This window comes from Schistocerca piceifrons, chromosome 1, assembly GCF_021461385.2.
Source record: "Schistocerca piceifrons isolate TAMUIC-IGC-003096 chromosome 1, iqSchPice1.1, whole genome shotgun sequence".
In the NCBI taxonomy this organism is placed as follows: Eukaryota; Metazoa; Arthropoda; class Insecta; order Orthoptera; family Acrididae; genus Schistocerca; species Schistocerca piceifrons.
The window spans coordinates 311,113,286-311,130,514 of NC_060138.1; the positions used below are offsets into that span (position 1 = coordinate 311,113,286).

General features: G+C 38.5%; 1 protein-coding gene across 1 annotated transcript in view; it reads right to left on the bottom strand.

Annotated features, from left to right (window-relative positions):
- Nucleotides 1-3,430: 3,430 nt before the first annotated feature.
- The window catches only part of LOC124790575 (mitochondrial carrier homolog 2-like), a 42,171-nt gene continuing 28,372 nt past the window's right edge, over nucleotides 3,431-17,229 (bottom strand). The window contains exons 6-7 of the mRNA XM_047257795.1: nucleotides 12,531-12,598; nucleotides 3,431-4,267 (exon numbers count right to left, since the gene is read on the bottom strand). Of these exons, the coding sequence (XP_047113751.1) occupies nucleotides 4,093-4,267; nucleotides 12,531-12,598 (243 nt within the window). The 3' untranslated portion in view covers nucleotides 3,431-4,092. The remainder of the gene's footprint in view (nucleotides 4,268-12,530; nucleotides 12,599-17,229) is intronic.

Sequence of the window (17,229 nt, forward strand, 5' to 3'; positions counted from 1 at the left end):
AGGGGCTGGGACAAGGGGGGAGGGGGGGGGGGGGCGCTTATGGGGGGCTATAGCCCCCTCATGTAGTATCGTATTACACTGGATGAAACGGCTTCAGAAATCAGCGAATATATTACTCCAACATATTCAATCATTTTTTTTATAATTATGTACCAATATAGGTTGCAACGTATTCCAAACACATTTTAACAAAAGATTAAGAGTGGCAAATAGCTTACTACCTAAACCAATAAATATCATTCAACTTAAAATAGGTGTATCTTTATTAACACACATTTTTTACCCTGAACTCCAAAACGGTTACCAAAAACTACTTTAACCAACATCAAATTTTACCAGTTTGTGAGTAGAGGACCCCAACTCTCCATTTGTTAAGCCATATTACATTCACCCAACTCCCCCCCCCCCCCCCCCCCCTCGACCGACTTCTAGACTCACCCCTGTATGTACATTACTACATACAAATTTCATATTCATCTTTCTATTCAGTGTCATGAACCTAAAATGTTCAACATATACGTTAATGTTTTCATCAAACAAGCTTTGCCATAAATTCATTCAAAACAATCTCCTAAGCATAACCCACAGATTATTTACAAATGTCTGCTTGTGTGTGTGTGTGTGTGTGTGTGTGTGTGTGTGTGTGTGTGTGTGTGCGAGCGCGCGCGAGTGTATACCTGTCCTTTTTTCCCCCTAAGGTAAGTCTTTCCACTCCCGGGATTGGAATGACTCCTTACTCTCTCCCTTAAAACCCACATCCTTTCGTCTTTCCCTCTCCTTCCCTTTCCTGATGAAGCAACCGTTGGTTGCGAAAGCTTCAATTTTGTGTGTGTGTTTGTGTGTCTATCAACCCGCCAGCGCTTTCGTTTGGTAAGTCACATCATCTTGGTTTATATACCGAGTTGTGACTGCATGTGGGTGTTTCTGACATTTTCGCAGAAGGGCTAAAAACTTGCTGCATCTTCAGTGTGGCCTAGCACTGCTACCACAAAAATCAAACCTGACCAGTGCATTTTGTGGGAAATTTTGTTTAAATTTGTATAGAGTGATCATCTTTGAAAAACACAAAGTATTCAAGATACATGCAAAAACTGATAAATACAGAAAACTGATATTGTATTTGTATTTTTCTTTATGAAGCCGATCTCCTATGAGGCAGAGAACATGAAATTTGGATTCAGCACCCAGAAAAATGCACAGAACTTTAGAGAAAAAACTTCTGCCATTTTGGTACAGAAAACTACCATTTGATTGGGCTAATGTGCAATTGGGATGGTGAATTGGTTTAATTACAACCCAGAATATGCCACTGACAGGCAATAAAAAGCTACAAAGATTTTCCTCAAATTGAGGTACTCGTAGTAAACCCTTGACACGGGACTATGATGAGCCCAGTGGCTGCATGAAAGATGAGAACCATGTCATCTACTGACTGGCTTGGGGAGACTGAAGACTGATTTCTTGTGCAAGTCTCAAGTTGCAGCAATTTCATGGAACTGCATGAACGTACCCACGACACTTGCTTTGGAGACAAGAACAACACTTGGCATTTATTTACTTCCGGCTGTCAGGAAGCACCCTCGCTCCAACAACCAGAAAGAAGGCTTAATTAAGTTGTCAGACAATGAATGTGCAATTGACCTATCAAAGCCAACTAAATACAAAGACCACACTAAACACATTGATACTAGACAACATTGTCTCAGGAAAAATTTATTATGCTGAAATAAAAGTGATGCAAATTTCAACGAACATTACGCACCAAGATAAGAAGACAAAGCCCCTGCCACGAACTGGTCATCAACTTGCCCAATAATTTGGGTTACAAGAATTGGTGTTGTTATGTACACTTGATAGGACTTCTGTACTTTTATATTGTGTAATAGGTATTGTTACATTTATTCTTTATGAAAATACCCTTTTTTATTAACAAACTGAAAATGTTTCTTACTACAGGGGTGAAATACGTTAAGTGTTGTTGTGGTCTTCAGTCCAAAGACTGGTTTGGTGCAGCTCTCCATGCTACCAGTAAAGCTGCATGACCTCGGGAAAAATTACAGCTGTAGTTTCCCCTTGCTTTCAGCCGTTTGCAGTACCAGCACAGCAAGGCCATTTTGGTTAGTGTTACAAGGCCAGATCAGTCAATCATCCAGACTGTTGTCCCTACAACTACTGAAAAGGCTGCTGCCCCTCTTCAGAAACCACACATTTGTCTGGCCTCTGAACAGATACCCCTCCATTGTGGTTGCACCTATGGTACGGTTATCTGTATCGCTGAGGCATGCAAGCCTCCCCACCAACGGCAAGGTCCATGGTTAATGAGGGGGAGGGGGGGGGGGGAGATACCTTAACTAATGAAAAATAATTTGTGTGTGTCTTTCTTCACTAAAGCACTTTGGGTGTGCTTCTGTAAAAGCCTCTTCCACAATGCTTTTCTCATCAACAGTTCACGTTCATATATTTGGTGCCAGTTTGCAAGGAAGGGAAGATTATGTTTCAGCAGTGAATTGAACACGAGGTTATTAGAGATGGTGCATAAACTGTTTAGTGAAGAATACTCTGTGTCCTTTTTCCAAGGAGGAATCTTTTGATTGCAATAAAATCATAATGTCCTATGGGAAAAAATTTTCTTCATTTGACAGAAGCACTATAATAATTTTAATTCAAGATCTTAAACAGGCTTCTTTCCAATATTGTAACTGGTATCAAAGATTGTATTTTACTGGAATTCGGGGTAGACTGTGAGATACTAAAACCATTAGAGAACTATTATAATCCACAGCTGCTGCTCATGTCATGGAGATCTCTTGTAGCTGGATCTGAGACACACATGTAGCTCGAAGGCTTCCTGGGTGTTACAGCTTCTGAACAGCTGTTGTAAAGCACTGGAATCTTAGTAATGAAATACACTGTCTCCAATCTACCCACTCTTACTATCTGTGATGATGAATGACAACCCACTATCCACATAATTTCTTGCGAGACAGTTGACTCTGGCTACAGAGATTTTCCTCAAATAGAGGTACTCCTAGTAAACCCTTGACACTGTAATGTCATGGGCCCAGCAGCTGCATGAGCTGGCAACAACCAAATTCACTAACATCACACCTTTCATCCATACTGCATTTCATTCTGCTGCTAGCAGCCATTAAAAGATCCAACATAATCCCACTCATACTGAGTTATTCAATTTACCATGGTGACAGGATCCAATTCTCGATTCTTTCACAGAGTACATCTGTTGCTCAAGTGTAGTCATTCACGTCATCTCCAGAAACTACAAGGTTTTCACACAACAACAGACAGATCTAAATTTGAGAAATACTACTTTTCTAGTTTGCTAGATCTTGTACTTAATAATAATCTAAACTGAAACACCAAAGAAAGAAATGCAGATTTTGGCCAATTAATGAAATCAACGACAAATCTCTTTGTGGTACTATGTATTTATTCTGTATAATAGTATGTTACAGATTTGTAAAAAAAGTACTACAGCATTAACGTTACAACTACTGTACAAAGAAGTATTTCATTATATAAAATGTGTTTCAAGTCTCCTGCACAAAAGCCAACAAATTACAAAGTATAAACCAATTAAACAGCTTTGATCACAAAACTGTCCTCCCGTTACGTACTTTTTACTTAAAAACAGCACTATACAGAAGTCGGGGTATCTGCAATGACAAAATGCACACACCTTTAACAGTGCATTTCAGAGTCAAATCCGTGTGTAATACACTCTGGCACACTATGAAGTTGAAAAAGAGGGCTCGATAAACCTGTTTCTGGTCCAGAAAGACAGACCTGTTAGTACATGAATATTTCACTGTTACTAATAGGTACTGATCCACAACCACTTCCAGAATATAATACAATCACCATCTGAGTCTTTGAAAGATGCATTATCCTGAACTAATGTCTGTATACAACAAAGGTACATGATAAATAACTGTCATGATTCCCCAACCTCCGAGTAACATCATGTAAATACCTTTGCTCAAAACTACTAATGTGCTCTTTGTACTTGTTAGAGTGTAAAAAAAATAAAATAAATGAGGAGATCTGCTCCAGGACAGACATTCAACTATTTCATCACATAGTTTTCTCAATATTCTTGGAATCATTTGTGGGAACAGAGTAGGGTCCTGTATAATATCTGAACACCAGGCTGGATCCACGTTTAAGCTGTTTAGCTCTACTCAGATGAGACCAGCAACAAATCCACGATGTGTACAATGGCATGTGTGGTGGCCTCCCAGCTGCTAACCTAAAATTGAAAAAGGTTGTCTTTAACTGCAAAAAATTAACACACACACACACACACACACACACACACACACCTTTATTTTTTGGCAATAATGCACAGCAGGTACAAGTTTACAAAACACAGCAGATATTTGTTGAGAACTGGTAATTGCATGCGAGTTACGTAAAAAACTCTAAATACTGTTCTATTTGACACATCTATTTTGATAAAATACAAAAAGGAACAACTTCTGTGCGTGATAAATACTGGTATTAAAATTTACTATTGAAGAATAGGTGGTACATAAAAACTACATTTGGAATTAACTGAATGTTTTGCCTCTTTTCTTTGGTGCTGTAAACCTACAACTGAAATATGGAATTATATTGTATAATAAAGTTTTGGGAAAATTATAATGGGAAATAGGAAATCTACTATTTTTCACAAAAAACCAAAAGAAGTTTCATCTATTTTAAGGAAAGTCATATACATCAGGTACTTGGAAATTTATCTCTCTTAATCTCTCTCTGTAGGTACTTAACGCTCTCAGTGCCAAGCCTGTACATTTGCACAGGCCGTGTGCCCTTCCATTAGTGCCAAACCTATAGGTTTCACGGCCAGCATATTCTGTTGATTAAAGAGCACTGTGCATTGTTTTTGCACCTCTGATTACTGATATACATTGTTTATATTGTTAGTTATCAGTTGCATGGATAGATTGCATGAACAAGTACCTTGTTTTCATAGTATTTTGTTCATTATGAGTTACCATCTTCACCCGTGGACTGAGCACATCACTGGTATTCTGTGTAAGAGAAATGGCATGCTGTGATTTATCTGATGATGAAACTGCTGATCTGCTGAATTATGGAAACACTATCGATGTCCTAGATGGTGAAGGTTATGATTTGGTTGATATGGGTGTCTTTAAAGGTACGTTTTTTGGTAAAATTCTATAAAAACATATATTAACAGTGCTTAGCAAAATCAGGCAAATAGCGTGTATAACTTTACAGAACTTGTAGTTTTTATGTCTTCTCCCTTTTTTTAGCTGAAGCTTCAGTTGAAATCAGTTCATCAGAAGGCTACAGTAGTTATAATGATATTATGTAAAGTACCACTGTTCCTTCCACAACAGAAATTGGTGAATGGAGTGAATGTGACACTGCTCCAGTTATAAATGTGAACACAACTCAAGAGACTAATTCATGTGGACACTGTTCGCTCGAGTTTAGCGCTTGATTGTGTTAGTACATTCATAACTGACAATGACATAATTTGCAAACAAATCTGTATACATCACAAACAATTCAAAGAAAGCATAGCAAAAATGAACTGAACCTCAGTCAGTGTACTCAGTTCCTGGAAGTTAGTTTCTCTAGCTGAAATTAAGACACTTCTTGGGCATCATGTTTCAGTCACATAGGCCAAAATTATCAGATCACTGAAGCACTATTAACATGGTCCATTGAAATTTTTGTCCGCAAATAATGAGTCACTTCAATTTCAAGCGGATACTATCAAGTCTGCATATTGTTGATAACTGACCAAAACAAATTAGGAGGTGGCAGTTTTCATCCACTTTTCAAAGTGCTTCCTTACTACAGTAATTTGAAAGAGCGATGCATCCAAGCTTTGGTCCTTCTGAAAAACTGACCATTTCGTGACTGTGTCAGTTTTTGTACTTACATGCAGAATAAACTACATAAGTAAGGACTGAAATTACAAAGAATTGCTGAAGCTAACTGTCCCCACATGTAAACTTAAAAAGTTTATACCGGAAAACACACCACTGACAATTCATTGTCAACAGTTGTTATGAAGCTGCTGCCTAGCAGAAATTGTTTAAATAAAGGACACTGTTTATTTAAATAGATGTTATCCTAGCCCAGAACTCACTGAGCAGTTATTTCACAAAGGTACTGGCACTGGGACTGTAAATAAAGACAGAAAGTCTATACCTAAGGTTTTGGTTACAGCTAAATTGAAAAAGCCTGTGTGGCATTGGTGGTCCCTCATTGGGGTGCCTTCCCAGGTGGCAGATAGAGGAACATTATCCAGATATGGAGGGTACAAGGTAATAAAATACATGGTATGGACCAAAATCAGCAGGCATGAGGGCCAATGGGTTAGAAGAAAGGAGAGGAGTTCCCAACTACTAACTGCTGCCTCGCAGTCAGGAAAGGGATTTATAATGGCTTAGAATGCTCCCTTGTAAATGGAGCCAGCTACCTGGTGAGCTGTAAGGGGCAACCTCCCCAAACGGCTGGGTGTAAGATTAACAGTCTTCCCCAGTAAAAATCGATTGTTTCAAATGCTAACAAAGGAATAAGTTGGACAGTTAGTTTGATGACAACCCCAGAAAACAAAGGATAAGATATACGTAAATACAAACAAGGAATGTGCGGAGCCTATACCAAGCTGGAGCACTGCGTCAGCTGATAACACAAGTAAGCAACTACGGTACAAAAATATTGGCTCTCCAGGAAATTAGGTGAAAGGGAACAGGTTTTGTGGTCACTAAATGACTGAAACAAGCGGTGATGCACTTAGAACCAATCAATGGATGGATGTCCATGTTAAGATTAAAACATAATAGATGTCAGGAGCCAACATGGAGCTGATTGCAATCCAGATCATCATCTAGTGACAAATACAGATAAAGGATCTCACTACTGAGTAAACAAAAAGACCACAAACAAAAGAGGTGATTAAAAATGATACCGAAATGTCAAATGAACACAAAGAAATAATGTGGAAACAATGTAAGACTGCAATCCTCAAGGCAACTGTCGAGGTTTTGGGACACACACAGGCTCAAAGGAAGACACATTGGTTTGGTGAAGAATGTATGAGAAGAATTGAGGAGCATAAGACAGCACGAATGAAATTATTTCAGAGAAGAACTAGAGTCAATCTGAATGAATATAATGGGAAGTGCTGTGTTGCTAAGAGGATTTGCAGACAGAAGAATTAAACACTAGAAAAGAAGAAATTGAACAGCTAGAAGAAGAGAAGCAAATTTGTGAAACATACCAAAAGATCAAAGGAGGAAAGGCTGGGTTTCAAGCCAGGATAAATATATTTATGTGTAATGAAGATGATTTGATAGGGGAGAGTAACAAATGGGCAGAATAATTCGATGAGTCACTGAACCCAGAAGTAGAAGAATTAGAACAAGAGGAACTGGTGGATATAACTTTTATGGTCCAGAGGTCTTAAAACCAGACCCCACACTAAGAGAATGGAAACAAGCTCTTCAGACCTTAAAAAACAAGGCACTGGGAGAAGATCAGATACAGACTAAACTTCTCAAATATGGTGGGGGAACACTGTGGAAAGCAATACACAAACGAATACTGAGCATCTGGCAGGAGAAGAGCATGCCAATGGCATATAACATGGCTATAATGTGCCCCAAACACAAAAAAAGGAGATACATCAAACTGGCGTAACTATCAAGGAATCTCCCTGCTAAATAGCACGTATAAAATGTTCTCCAAGATCCTAATTAGGAGGCTTACTCCCTATGTGGAAGAGAGGTTGAAAGCTATCAGAGTATCTTTAGAAGTAAGTCAACAACTGACCAGATATTCACACTGCACATAATATTTGAAAAATGCTACAAAGATCAAATAAATATACACCAGCTTTATATCGATTTTAAACAAGCCTGTGATAGCATTTCATGAGTGGCATTGCGGAATGTAATGGAAGAGGCTGAAATACCTAAGAAACACGTTAAACTTACTACACACATCAAAAACAGTTTTGTATCATCTCGAATCCGAGAGTTCCAGAACCTGTACAGAAAATTGGAGTAGAGATCAAAATAAACATAATTTCTGCCCTTTTTACTGCTAATGAAAACCACACTTTGCATGTTTTGCCACCATACAGTGAGACCTTCAGAGGCGGTGGTCCAGATTCCTGTACACACCAGTACCTCTAATACCCAGTATCACGTCCTCTTGCATTGATGGATGCCTGTATTTGTCGTGGCATACTATCCGCAAGTTCATCAAGGCACTGTTGGTCCAAACTGTCCCACTCCTCAACAGTGATTTGGCGTAGATCCGTCAGAGTGGTTGGTGGGTCACATCGTCTATAAACAGCCATTTTCCATCTATCACAGGCATGTTCGGTAGGGTTCATGTCTGGAGAACATGCTGACCACTCTAGTCAAGCAATGTCGTTATCCTGAAGGAAGTCATTCACAAGATGCGCACGATGGGGGCGCAAATTGTCTAACATGAAGACGAATGCCTCGCCAATATGCTTCCGATGTGGTTGCACTATCGGTCGGAGGAGGGCATTCACGTATCGTACAGCCGTTATGGCCCCTTCCATGGCCACCAGCGGCGTACGTCATACGTAATGCCACCCCAAAACAGCAGGGAACCTCCACCTTGCTGCTCTCACTTTACAGTGTGTCTAAGGTGTTCAGCCTGATCGGATTGCTTCCATACACGTCTCTGACAATTGTCGGGTTGAAGGCATATGCAACACTAATTGGTGAAGAGAACGTGATGCCAATCCTGAGCAGTCCGTTCGGCATGTTGTTGGGTCCATCTGTACCATACTGCATGGTGTCTTGGTTGCAAAGATGGACCTCGCCATGGACGTCGGGAGTGCAATTGCACATCACGCAACCTATTGTGCGAAGTGAGTCATAACATGACATGACATCCTGTGGCTGCACGAAAAGAATTATTCAACATGGTGGCGTTGCTGTCAGGGTTCCTCTGAGCCATAATCCATAGGTAGCCATCATCCACTGCATTAGTAGCCCTTGGGCTGCTTGAGCAAGGCATGTCATTGACAGTTCCTGTCTCTGTATCTCCTCCATGTCCGAACATCATCACTTTCGTTCACTCCGGGACGTGAGGACACTTCCCTTGTTGACAGCCCTTCCTGGCACAAAGTAACAATGTGGACATGATTGGACTGCGGTACTGACTGTCTGGGCATTTCTGAACTACAGACAACACGAGCTGTATACCTCCTTCCTGGTGGAATGACGAACTGATCAGCTGTCGGACACCCTCCGTGTAATAGGCTCAACTCATACAGAGTCCTTTACATCTTTGGGTGGGTTTAGTGACATCTCTGAACAGTCGAAGGGACTGTGTCTGTGATACAACATCCACGTTCAATGTATATCTTCAGGAGTTCTGGGAACTGGGGTGATGCAAAACGTGCGAACCATGGCAAGGTGCCCTTGACTGTACAGCTACAAGATTTAGCCCTGGTCATTACGTATATATGAACTCATTCACTCTACTTATTTGAATGTATGACAATTTTATGAAAACATTGTCACATGTAATAAATTAATTTGTCTACGTAATATCAAACTTGGTTTTGTTCATAGTTGCATATTAAAGACGATGAAATGGGCATAAAATACTGTTAATTTTGTATTTATATGTTCAATATTTTCTGAGGCATTAATTTTTGGACATATCTAAAATTGCCTGAATTCTGCAGACATGGGCACTTATCAGGCGGGTACTGAGAGTGTTAATAAACACAAACTTGAGACACGCTGACTAATAGGTGAGTGGTGAAATGTGATATAATTCAGCGGTACACTCTTCAGTTTTCAAATGAATATCACTTTTCTGTCACAATCCATTTTCTTCCTAAAGCACACTAGCTACTACTTCAAGACTTTCAACACCATGAAATTCAAAGCCTCTCTTCATAGCTTTGACGCAGATATTTATGTTTTTGTAACTGTGGGATGAATGAAAATTGCTTGCAGAGATGTCTCATTTTCTGTAAATCTTCATTCAAATCTCAGTTCTAGTAATGTAAGAGCCACACAAATGTTTAAAAGTGTGTGTGTGTGTGTGTGTGTGTGTGTGTGTGTGTGTGTGTGTGTGTGTGTGTGTGGTTGCAGACATTCTGAGCATTTAGAGTTAAATTTACAGAAAATTACATATCCTTGTTACTTTCACAGAAATCTCAAAGTTTCTGCCAATGCAGCTCTGATTGCAAAAAAATCTCCAAAAATTTATATTTTACTACTAGTGTGTAGAATGCAGGTCAAAATTGACAGACTAAGTCATTCACAAATGGCTCCAGATGCAAAGAATCTTGGGACACTTCATGAATGTTGCTTGTGAGCATGTTTCTATATCTGCTTCACTCAATATGAAAACTGCTTAGAACTTTCTTGATGACTATTAAATGTTTAGAAAAGTCTACTGACCTATATGTTTCTGACCATATTGTTTCACATACACCCAAGACTTACTTTGTGTTGTACCAAATATGGTTTTCTCTCTATTCAACTTGCTAACAGTGTGCGAGAAAAATACTTTCTTAAGTGCCTCTGTCACGGTGTTATTAGTATTATCTTGTCTTTGAGGTCCCTTTGAAAATGATATCTAAAGGGCTGCAGTATATTCTCCACATTCCTCACTCAAACTCGCCTCCTGAAACTTTTTAAGTAGATTTTTGTGGGATAGTTGACATCTTTCTTCAAGTGTCTTCCAGGTCAGCTTTTTCAATATTTGTTAAACTCTCCCATGGGTCAATCAAAACTGTGACCACTTGTGCTGCCCTTCTTTGTACATGCTCATGCTTTGTTAGTCCTATACGATATGAAGCCCAACACTTAAGCAATATTCTACGATGGGCCACAAAGGGTGTCTTACAAGACATCTTCTTTGTACATTGACTGCATTTTCCCACTATTCTACCAAAAAAGTAAAGTCTGCTACTTACTTAACCTAGCACTGGACCTATTTGATCATTTTACTTCACACTGCCACAAGCTGTTACACCCACGTATTTATATGAGTTGACTGATTCCAACTGTGACTGGGTGATACTGTAGTCATACAGTGCCAATGCTGTTTTCATTTTGTGAAGTGCAAAATGTTACATTTCTAAGCATTTAAAGTAAGCTGAATGCCATATAAGTAGCTTATACTTACATAAAATATACAGCTATTTATAGAATATTAGTGTTAGAATATCTGCGTGCGTGTGTGCATGTGCATGTGTGCGTGCTTGACAGGTTTACTTGTTTTGGAGCCCTCAGTGTAAACATATATTGCCTCTGAATACTGTCTTAAAGCCCGTGTCAAAGTTTTATTGTTAATGTATGTCTCATGGCCAAATGTAACACCAGTTATTATTTCATGTTAGACAGTTTCAGAGGGAATGCAACACAAACTATTTGGCCTAGAGCCTCTAATGGTAGTCCACGATATCTCCTGAGTATCTACATATGCTTGGATCAGGAGAGGAAGAGTTTTGGTGATTCAGAAGTGTCCAGTCTGTGTGGTGAACTTTGAAGTGACTGGATTCTGGAATGTTGGATTCATATTGTTTCATTTTGAACAGACATACGGCTGGTGTAGATGGAATGGAGGTTCATATGCTTCAATCATGAATGTGTTGGCAGGAGTGGTGTGCACTGCTACCAAACAAATTCTCAGCTATTAATACTGACATTTTTTAATTCTGTTAAGTGTCAGTTGCACAACTGTAACAAGCATTCCCAGATCAATAACTGTATGTACCTACATATGGTATAGTGCTAGTGTTGTGCTGATGTTTAATCCTCACTGAAGTCCTGTCACAGCTCTGATTATGTTGACAGCCATCTCTCAATTTGTAGCCATGGCACCTTCCAGGTTAGCGTATGATTGGTGAGTCCCAAGTACTTGACTGCTATCTTAAAAACGAAGTAATATGGGCCTAGTGCTATTTTCACTTGCAGATTCACTCTGTGCCTCAAAAACAATAACGCGTGTGATTTTACTGTGGATGTGTTAAGTCCATTTCTTCTTCACCACTGTTGGAATGTGAACAGAGTATTTGTGAGTTACAGTCTTCTAATCTCCAACTTAAATGCTAACTTGAGAGATGAACGTCTAGGAAGGAATACAAGTAACAGAAGGAGTTAAGGTAAGGACTCATTCTACAGCTGAGCACTGATGAGAGATCAATAGGTACATAAACAACACTAGAAACATTGCTGAGCTTTAGGACAACATCCTTCAACAAACCAAACTAGTGCCCCTGCGCTCTCCCTCTCCCTCTCCCTTCCACCCCACCCCACCCCACCCCCACACTGATCACTGAACTCTAGTTCTCTAACATACGAAACAATCCTGGACCACCATTTATTTTTAAAGGAAGTGTCCCGCTGTGTATTCCTAACTATGAAACAGCTTACTTTCTTGAAAGACAAGTGGTTTTACACCTGCTAATGTTAAGCTCCATCATATGAATTCCTATTATATCCCTCATAGTTCTTACTTACCCAGAGTCCACAACAGCCATACACGTGCTCACTACAACGAAAGGATGAGTCAGCGAAGAGACGAAGAACTGGAAACAAAAAATGTAAAACTGTAGTCTTCAGTGAAACATTCACAGGCACACACAACACACTGCCTATCACTTCACTGGCCACTTTCTTATTTGATCACCATTCTTGTTAGCTTTATTGCCTTCACTAACAGCAGCTGCTAACAACCTATTTCAGGGCTTACGTATAACCCTTTAAAACTGCCTCCTAATTTGAATACTCTTGAGAAGAATAATGCCTGGACCTGTTTAAAAGAATGTGTTGAACTTTTTCAACAGAGTATTAAGTTGGAAAATCACAGGAAAAGTATATTTTGAATAAAAGTTCTATAAATATATTAATTAACAAGATATGCTTCGATTTTAACCAATAAGGGTATGATGTGTAATTGTAGCTTATGCTAATTCTTATTGTTTACTGTACTTTTTAATCTGCCTTTTGAATACTGTGGAATAATTGTTCTATGCCCATGTGGCACTACGGAAAGGTAAGACTATAGTGTTCAAATGTATGGCTCTAGCGGATTTGCACTGCTCTGTCCAGTACCAATTTGAGAGCAGTTGGCACCACAGTGACACAATGAACTGTTACTAATCATTTTCTTCAAGGAGCTCTGACGTAAAAGCCCTCTAATGTGAGCATTCCACTGATCCCGCATCACTGCCATTTGCAACATCAGTGGTGTCAAGTGATATCTCATTAGGGGGAAAGATGGTGGTCTTTTTTATTTTCTGATGAAAACTGGTTCCACCTTGGTACCAGTGATGGCCATGTGTTGGTTAGCAGGTGGCCAGTTGAGAACCTACAACCAATCTATCTGCATTGTAGCTAGACACACTGGGCCTACACCTCCAGCTATGGTCCAGGGTGTGAACTCATATGACAGCAGGAGCACTTTCGTTGTTATCCCAAGCACCTTAACTGCAGCTCCGTGCGTCAGTCTGGTGGTTTGACCTTTGTACTTCCATTCATGAACAGCATCTCTGGGGGTTTCCAATAGGATAACCCTCGGCCACATGCTGCCCTTATAACCTAACACGCTCTGCGGAGTGTTGGCATGTTGCCTTGGCCTGCTTTATCACCAGATCTGTCTCCAATCGAGCATATGTGGGACATCACCAGATGACAAATCCAGTGTCATCCATGAACAGCTTAACCATCCCTTTATTGACCAACCAACTGCATCAGGCATGGAACTCCATTCCACAGACAGACATCTGACATTTGTACAACCTAATGCATGCACCTTTGTATTCTTGGATTCGGCATTCTGGCAGTTACACTGGTTATTAATGTATCAGCATTTCACATTTGCAATGCCTTATCTCGCACTTACATTATCCTGTGATCTTGCGATGTTAAGCACTTAAATATATTTATCTAGCCAAATGCATTCCTGACATTTCATTACTCTACATTAATTACGTTTTGAAGTTCCAATTTTTTCCATCGGTGTATAATTTATTACTACGACAAAATATCTCCGATCACTACAATCAGCATAGCACCCAAAAAAAGTTGCTACTTTAAAACTGAAAACATCTTCTGAAATCCAACGCTTGCACTGGGAAAGAAATGAAAAATCCGTTTTGCAGTGCCTGGAATTTTTCCCATATCCTGTGTAAGTGTGGTGCTGAAGATTCCAAAAATACCATCGATTTTGTTCTAGCAACTCTAGTTTCCCACAAATTGATGATACAATTATTTACATTGTAATTTATGATTACTTTTTAATCAATATTTATTATTTTATGAATATGTTGGTACACAATCTATAGTATAAATAAATATTTTAAGACAGGTGTGCCTAAGCTCACTACTTGTCATTCCAAATAAAGATATGGATTTAGCCAAAAGATGGCATCATCATCTTCATGGCTACTACTTTGGAGCTTCGAACAATGAACACATGATGTTGCTAGTATTCATTATATGCATTTTACTGAAAAATGTCAGCAGCAACTTGGTACATACAATGTCAGAACTTAGCAGAATAAACATTTGAGATAGTCACTATATTGTGTTGGATATTGTTGCTGATGTAATGATTGATCTGTAAAAATTAATTTTTAACAGTGTAATCTTAATGCATTTAATGATAATGATAAATATTTTACAGTGTATTTTGTGCACTTTATTACAGTACAATGCTTTGAATATTAAATTTTATTGTCACCTATCTAAATAACTAAATTTACTTATGTACATCCATGATGCTGTTCTACAAGCTGTATTTAAATGTAATGGTCTTCTCATTTTTCATGAGAACTGAAATGGCTGCATGACACAGAAAACGTCTGAATCATCGAAAGGAGTTTTGTTTTGTTAGTGAGGTGTACACATTTGTTCAGCAAAGGAAATGTGTAATTGACTTTGTAAAAAGAGTGTATTTAGCCTGTTTCAAAGTACGATTTGGAGAACAAGGTAAGGCTTGGACACATCTTGTGTACAAGATATGCACAGAACATTTGCACAGTAGTCAAACGATAAACAGAAGCACATGAAACGTGAATTGCCAATGCTGAATGTACAGGAAATCTCTAGTTATTAGTTTCTAGGCTGACTGGGAAACAAAATCACTTTCTACTGCAAGAGCGAAATTTTTTTTGCCATTCTTCACAAAAGGAAACTAACTTATTTTCTGTAACAACCTGAAAGGATTGCTAACAAAACTTTGTGTAAGAAAACAGATACCAAGTGAATGACATTTATAAACTGTACCAAGGATAGCCTCAAGTGTGTACCTTTACATAATGGGAACCTATACAGGTGCATCCCAACTGGCTATTCAGTTTGTATGCATAAAAATCAGGCTACAGTAACCATAGTTTTGGTTAAAATCTCTTACTACGATCGCTAATGGACCATTGAGGTTGATTTGAATATGGTGAATTTGTTTCTAGCAAGGTAAATACACCAAGTATCTGTGCTTTACATGTTTTTAGGATTGTACAGTTACAGATCAACACTAGGTGAGAAAACAGTGGCCTTTTAAAGAAAGCTTTGCCATTGGACATAAATAACATCATACAGTCCTCACTGCAAATAAAAACAAGTTTCATGAAATAATTTATAAACACGTTAAACTGAGATGGAGCATGTTTCGGCTATGTGTGTAGAAAATTTCCTGCATGAAGTATGGAGCAGGCAAAATTATATAATAATAATAATAATAATAATAATAATGACTGTATAAAGCATTCAACCCTGGATTAGTACAAAACATTGCCTCAAATTAAGCTTAACTTTTAAATCTGAGTTGTATTAACATTAATCCCAGATTATATTGTGGTAAATATTTATCAGTTTATAGTGCGACATTATAAAACGAACACTTTTGTGCGAACACAAATTGAAATAATAAAGAAGTTGTTATTAACATGTAAATATGCATTCACACACCGCTGAAGCTCACAAAATTTGTTCTATATACAAAGTTAGGTTATGGGACTTACCAGCTAAATATGTAATGAGTGCACATAATAATTTATTTCATAACAATTCACGGAGACATCTCGCAATTTATGTGATTAACTTCAAGGCATTTTACAGACACTTAGCAGCAGAGTAAGAAAGGAAAATTCGAAATATTTACCATGAACAATTACATATACCGACATTGACAAGTCAATAATGACTGAATGTCTCTTAAAAGTACTCTCTCTGCTCTAGTGGCAGCAACAATACAACGTACATCAATATTTGAACTATCAAACATGACTAAACTGCTCTGGCAACATTGTGAGCACTGATGAAAAACAGAGAAATAAGCAAGTATATGTAAGTTGATTAGCGAGTTGTTATTTATTAGGCATCATTTGTACAACTGTTTCGGTAGCTCACAGCTTGCGTTTGGTTATCTCGTATGTAGGAACTCAAGTTCCAATTCAGATCAATTCTAGGTTTTTTTTTTCCATCTGATACTGCTTTGTCTGCTGTATTGGCCATAAAGATAATTATAACAACAATATGTTCTGAAACAACATAACTTTCTATTTTCTGAGTATTCTGGGCCACTTTGGAGGGCAGCGTTCTGTGTGCAGGAAACTTACACCATGTGACTTATGGTATTTGGTTTCCTTTCATTTACTTTTTAGATATCTCAGTATTCTGATGAGTCTACTGAGGACGACAGAGAGCAAACTCATTCTCATAACCAAGTGATAAATCATTTAAGCTGCTTCTTTTTCACTCTGTTGTATCATTATACTGGCTCCACACAATTTCCAGCAAAAAATCTTTTTTGTATGGGGAGAAGTTCAAAGATTGGTTCTGTGTCTGTTTACTTTCCTTTATCTTCATAACATGACCTTTTCAATAATAAATACTGTGTACCTACAATGTTCAGTTAATGTTTGCATTGGAAGCAAGATAGTAGTTCCTGTGGTGTTGCCAAGCATGTTTCTCGCTATCTTAGATATACACTGAACCACCTTCGATGAATCGAAGTTTAGTGTTACATAATAGAGAGTAATTCTGAAGAGAGTTCAATTTCTGAACTAACGTCAAAATTATCTCCAGTCAGCGACGTTTATACAATCGACCCTAAGTAAGGTATTTATGTTGGATTTCAGGAACTACAGCCGACACAGGAAAACGGATTGTATTTCAAGTCTCAGCATCTGAAGCATACTGAAAACCAGTTTCACAT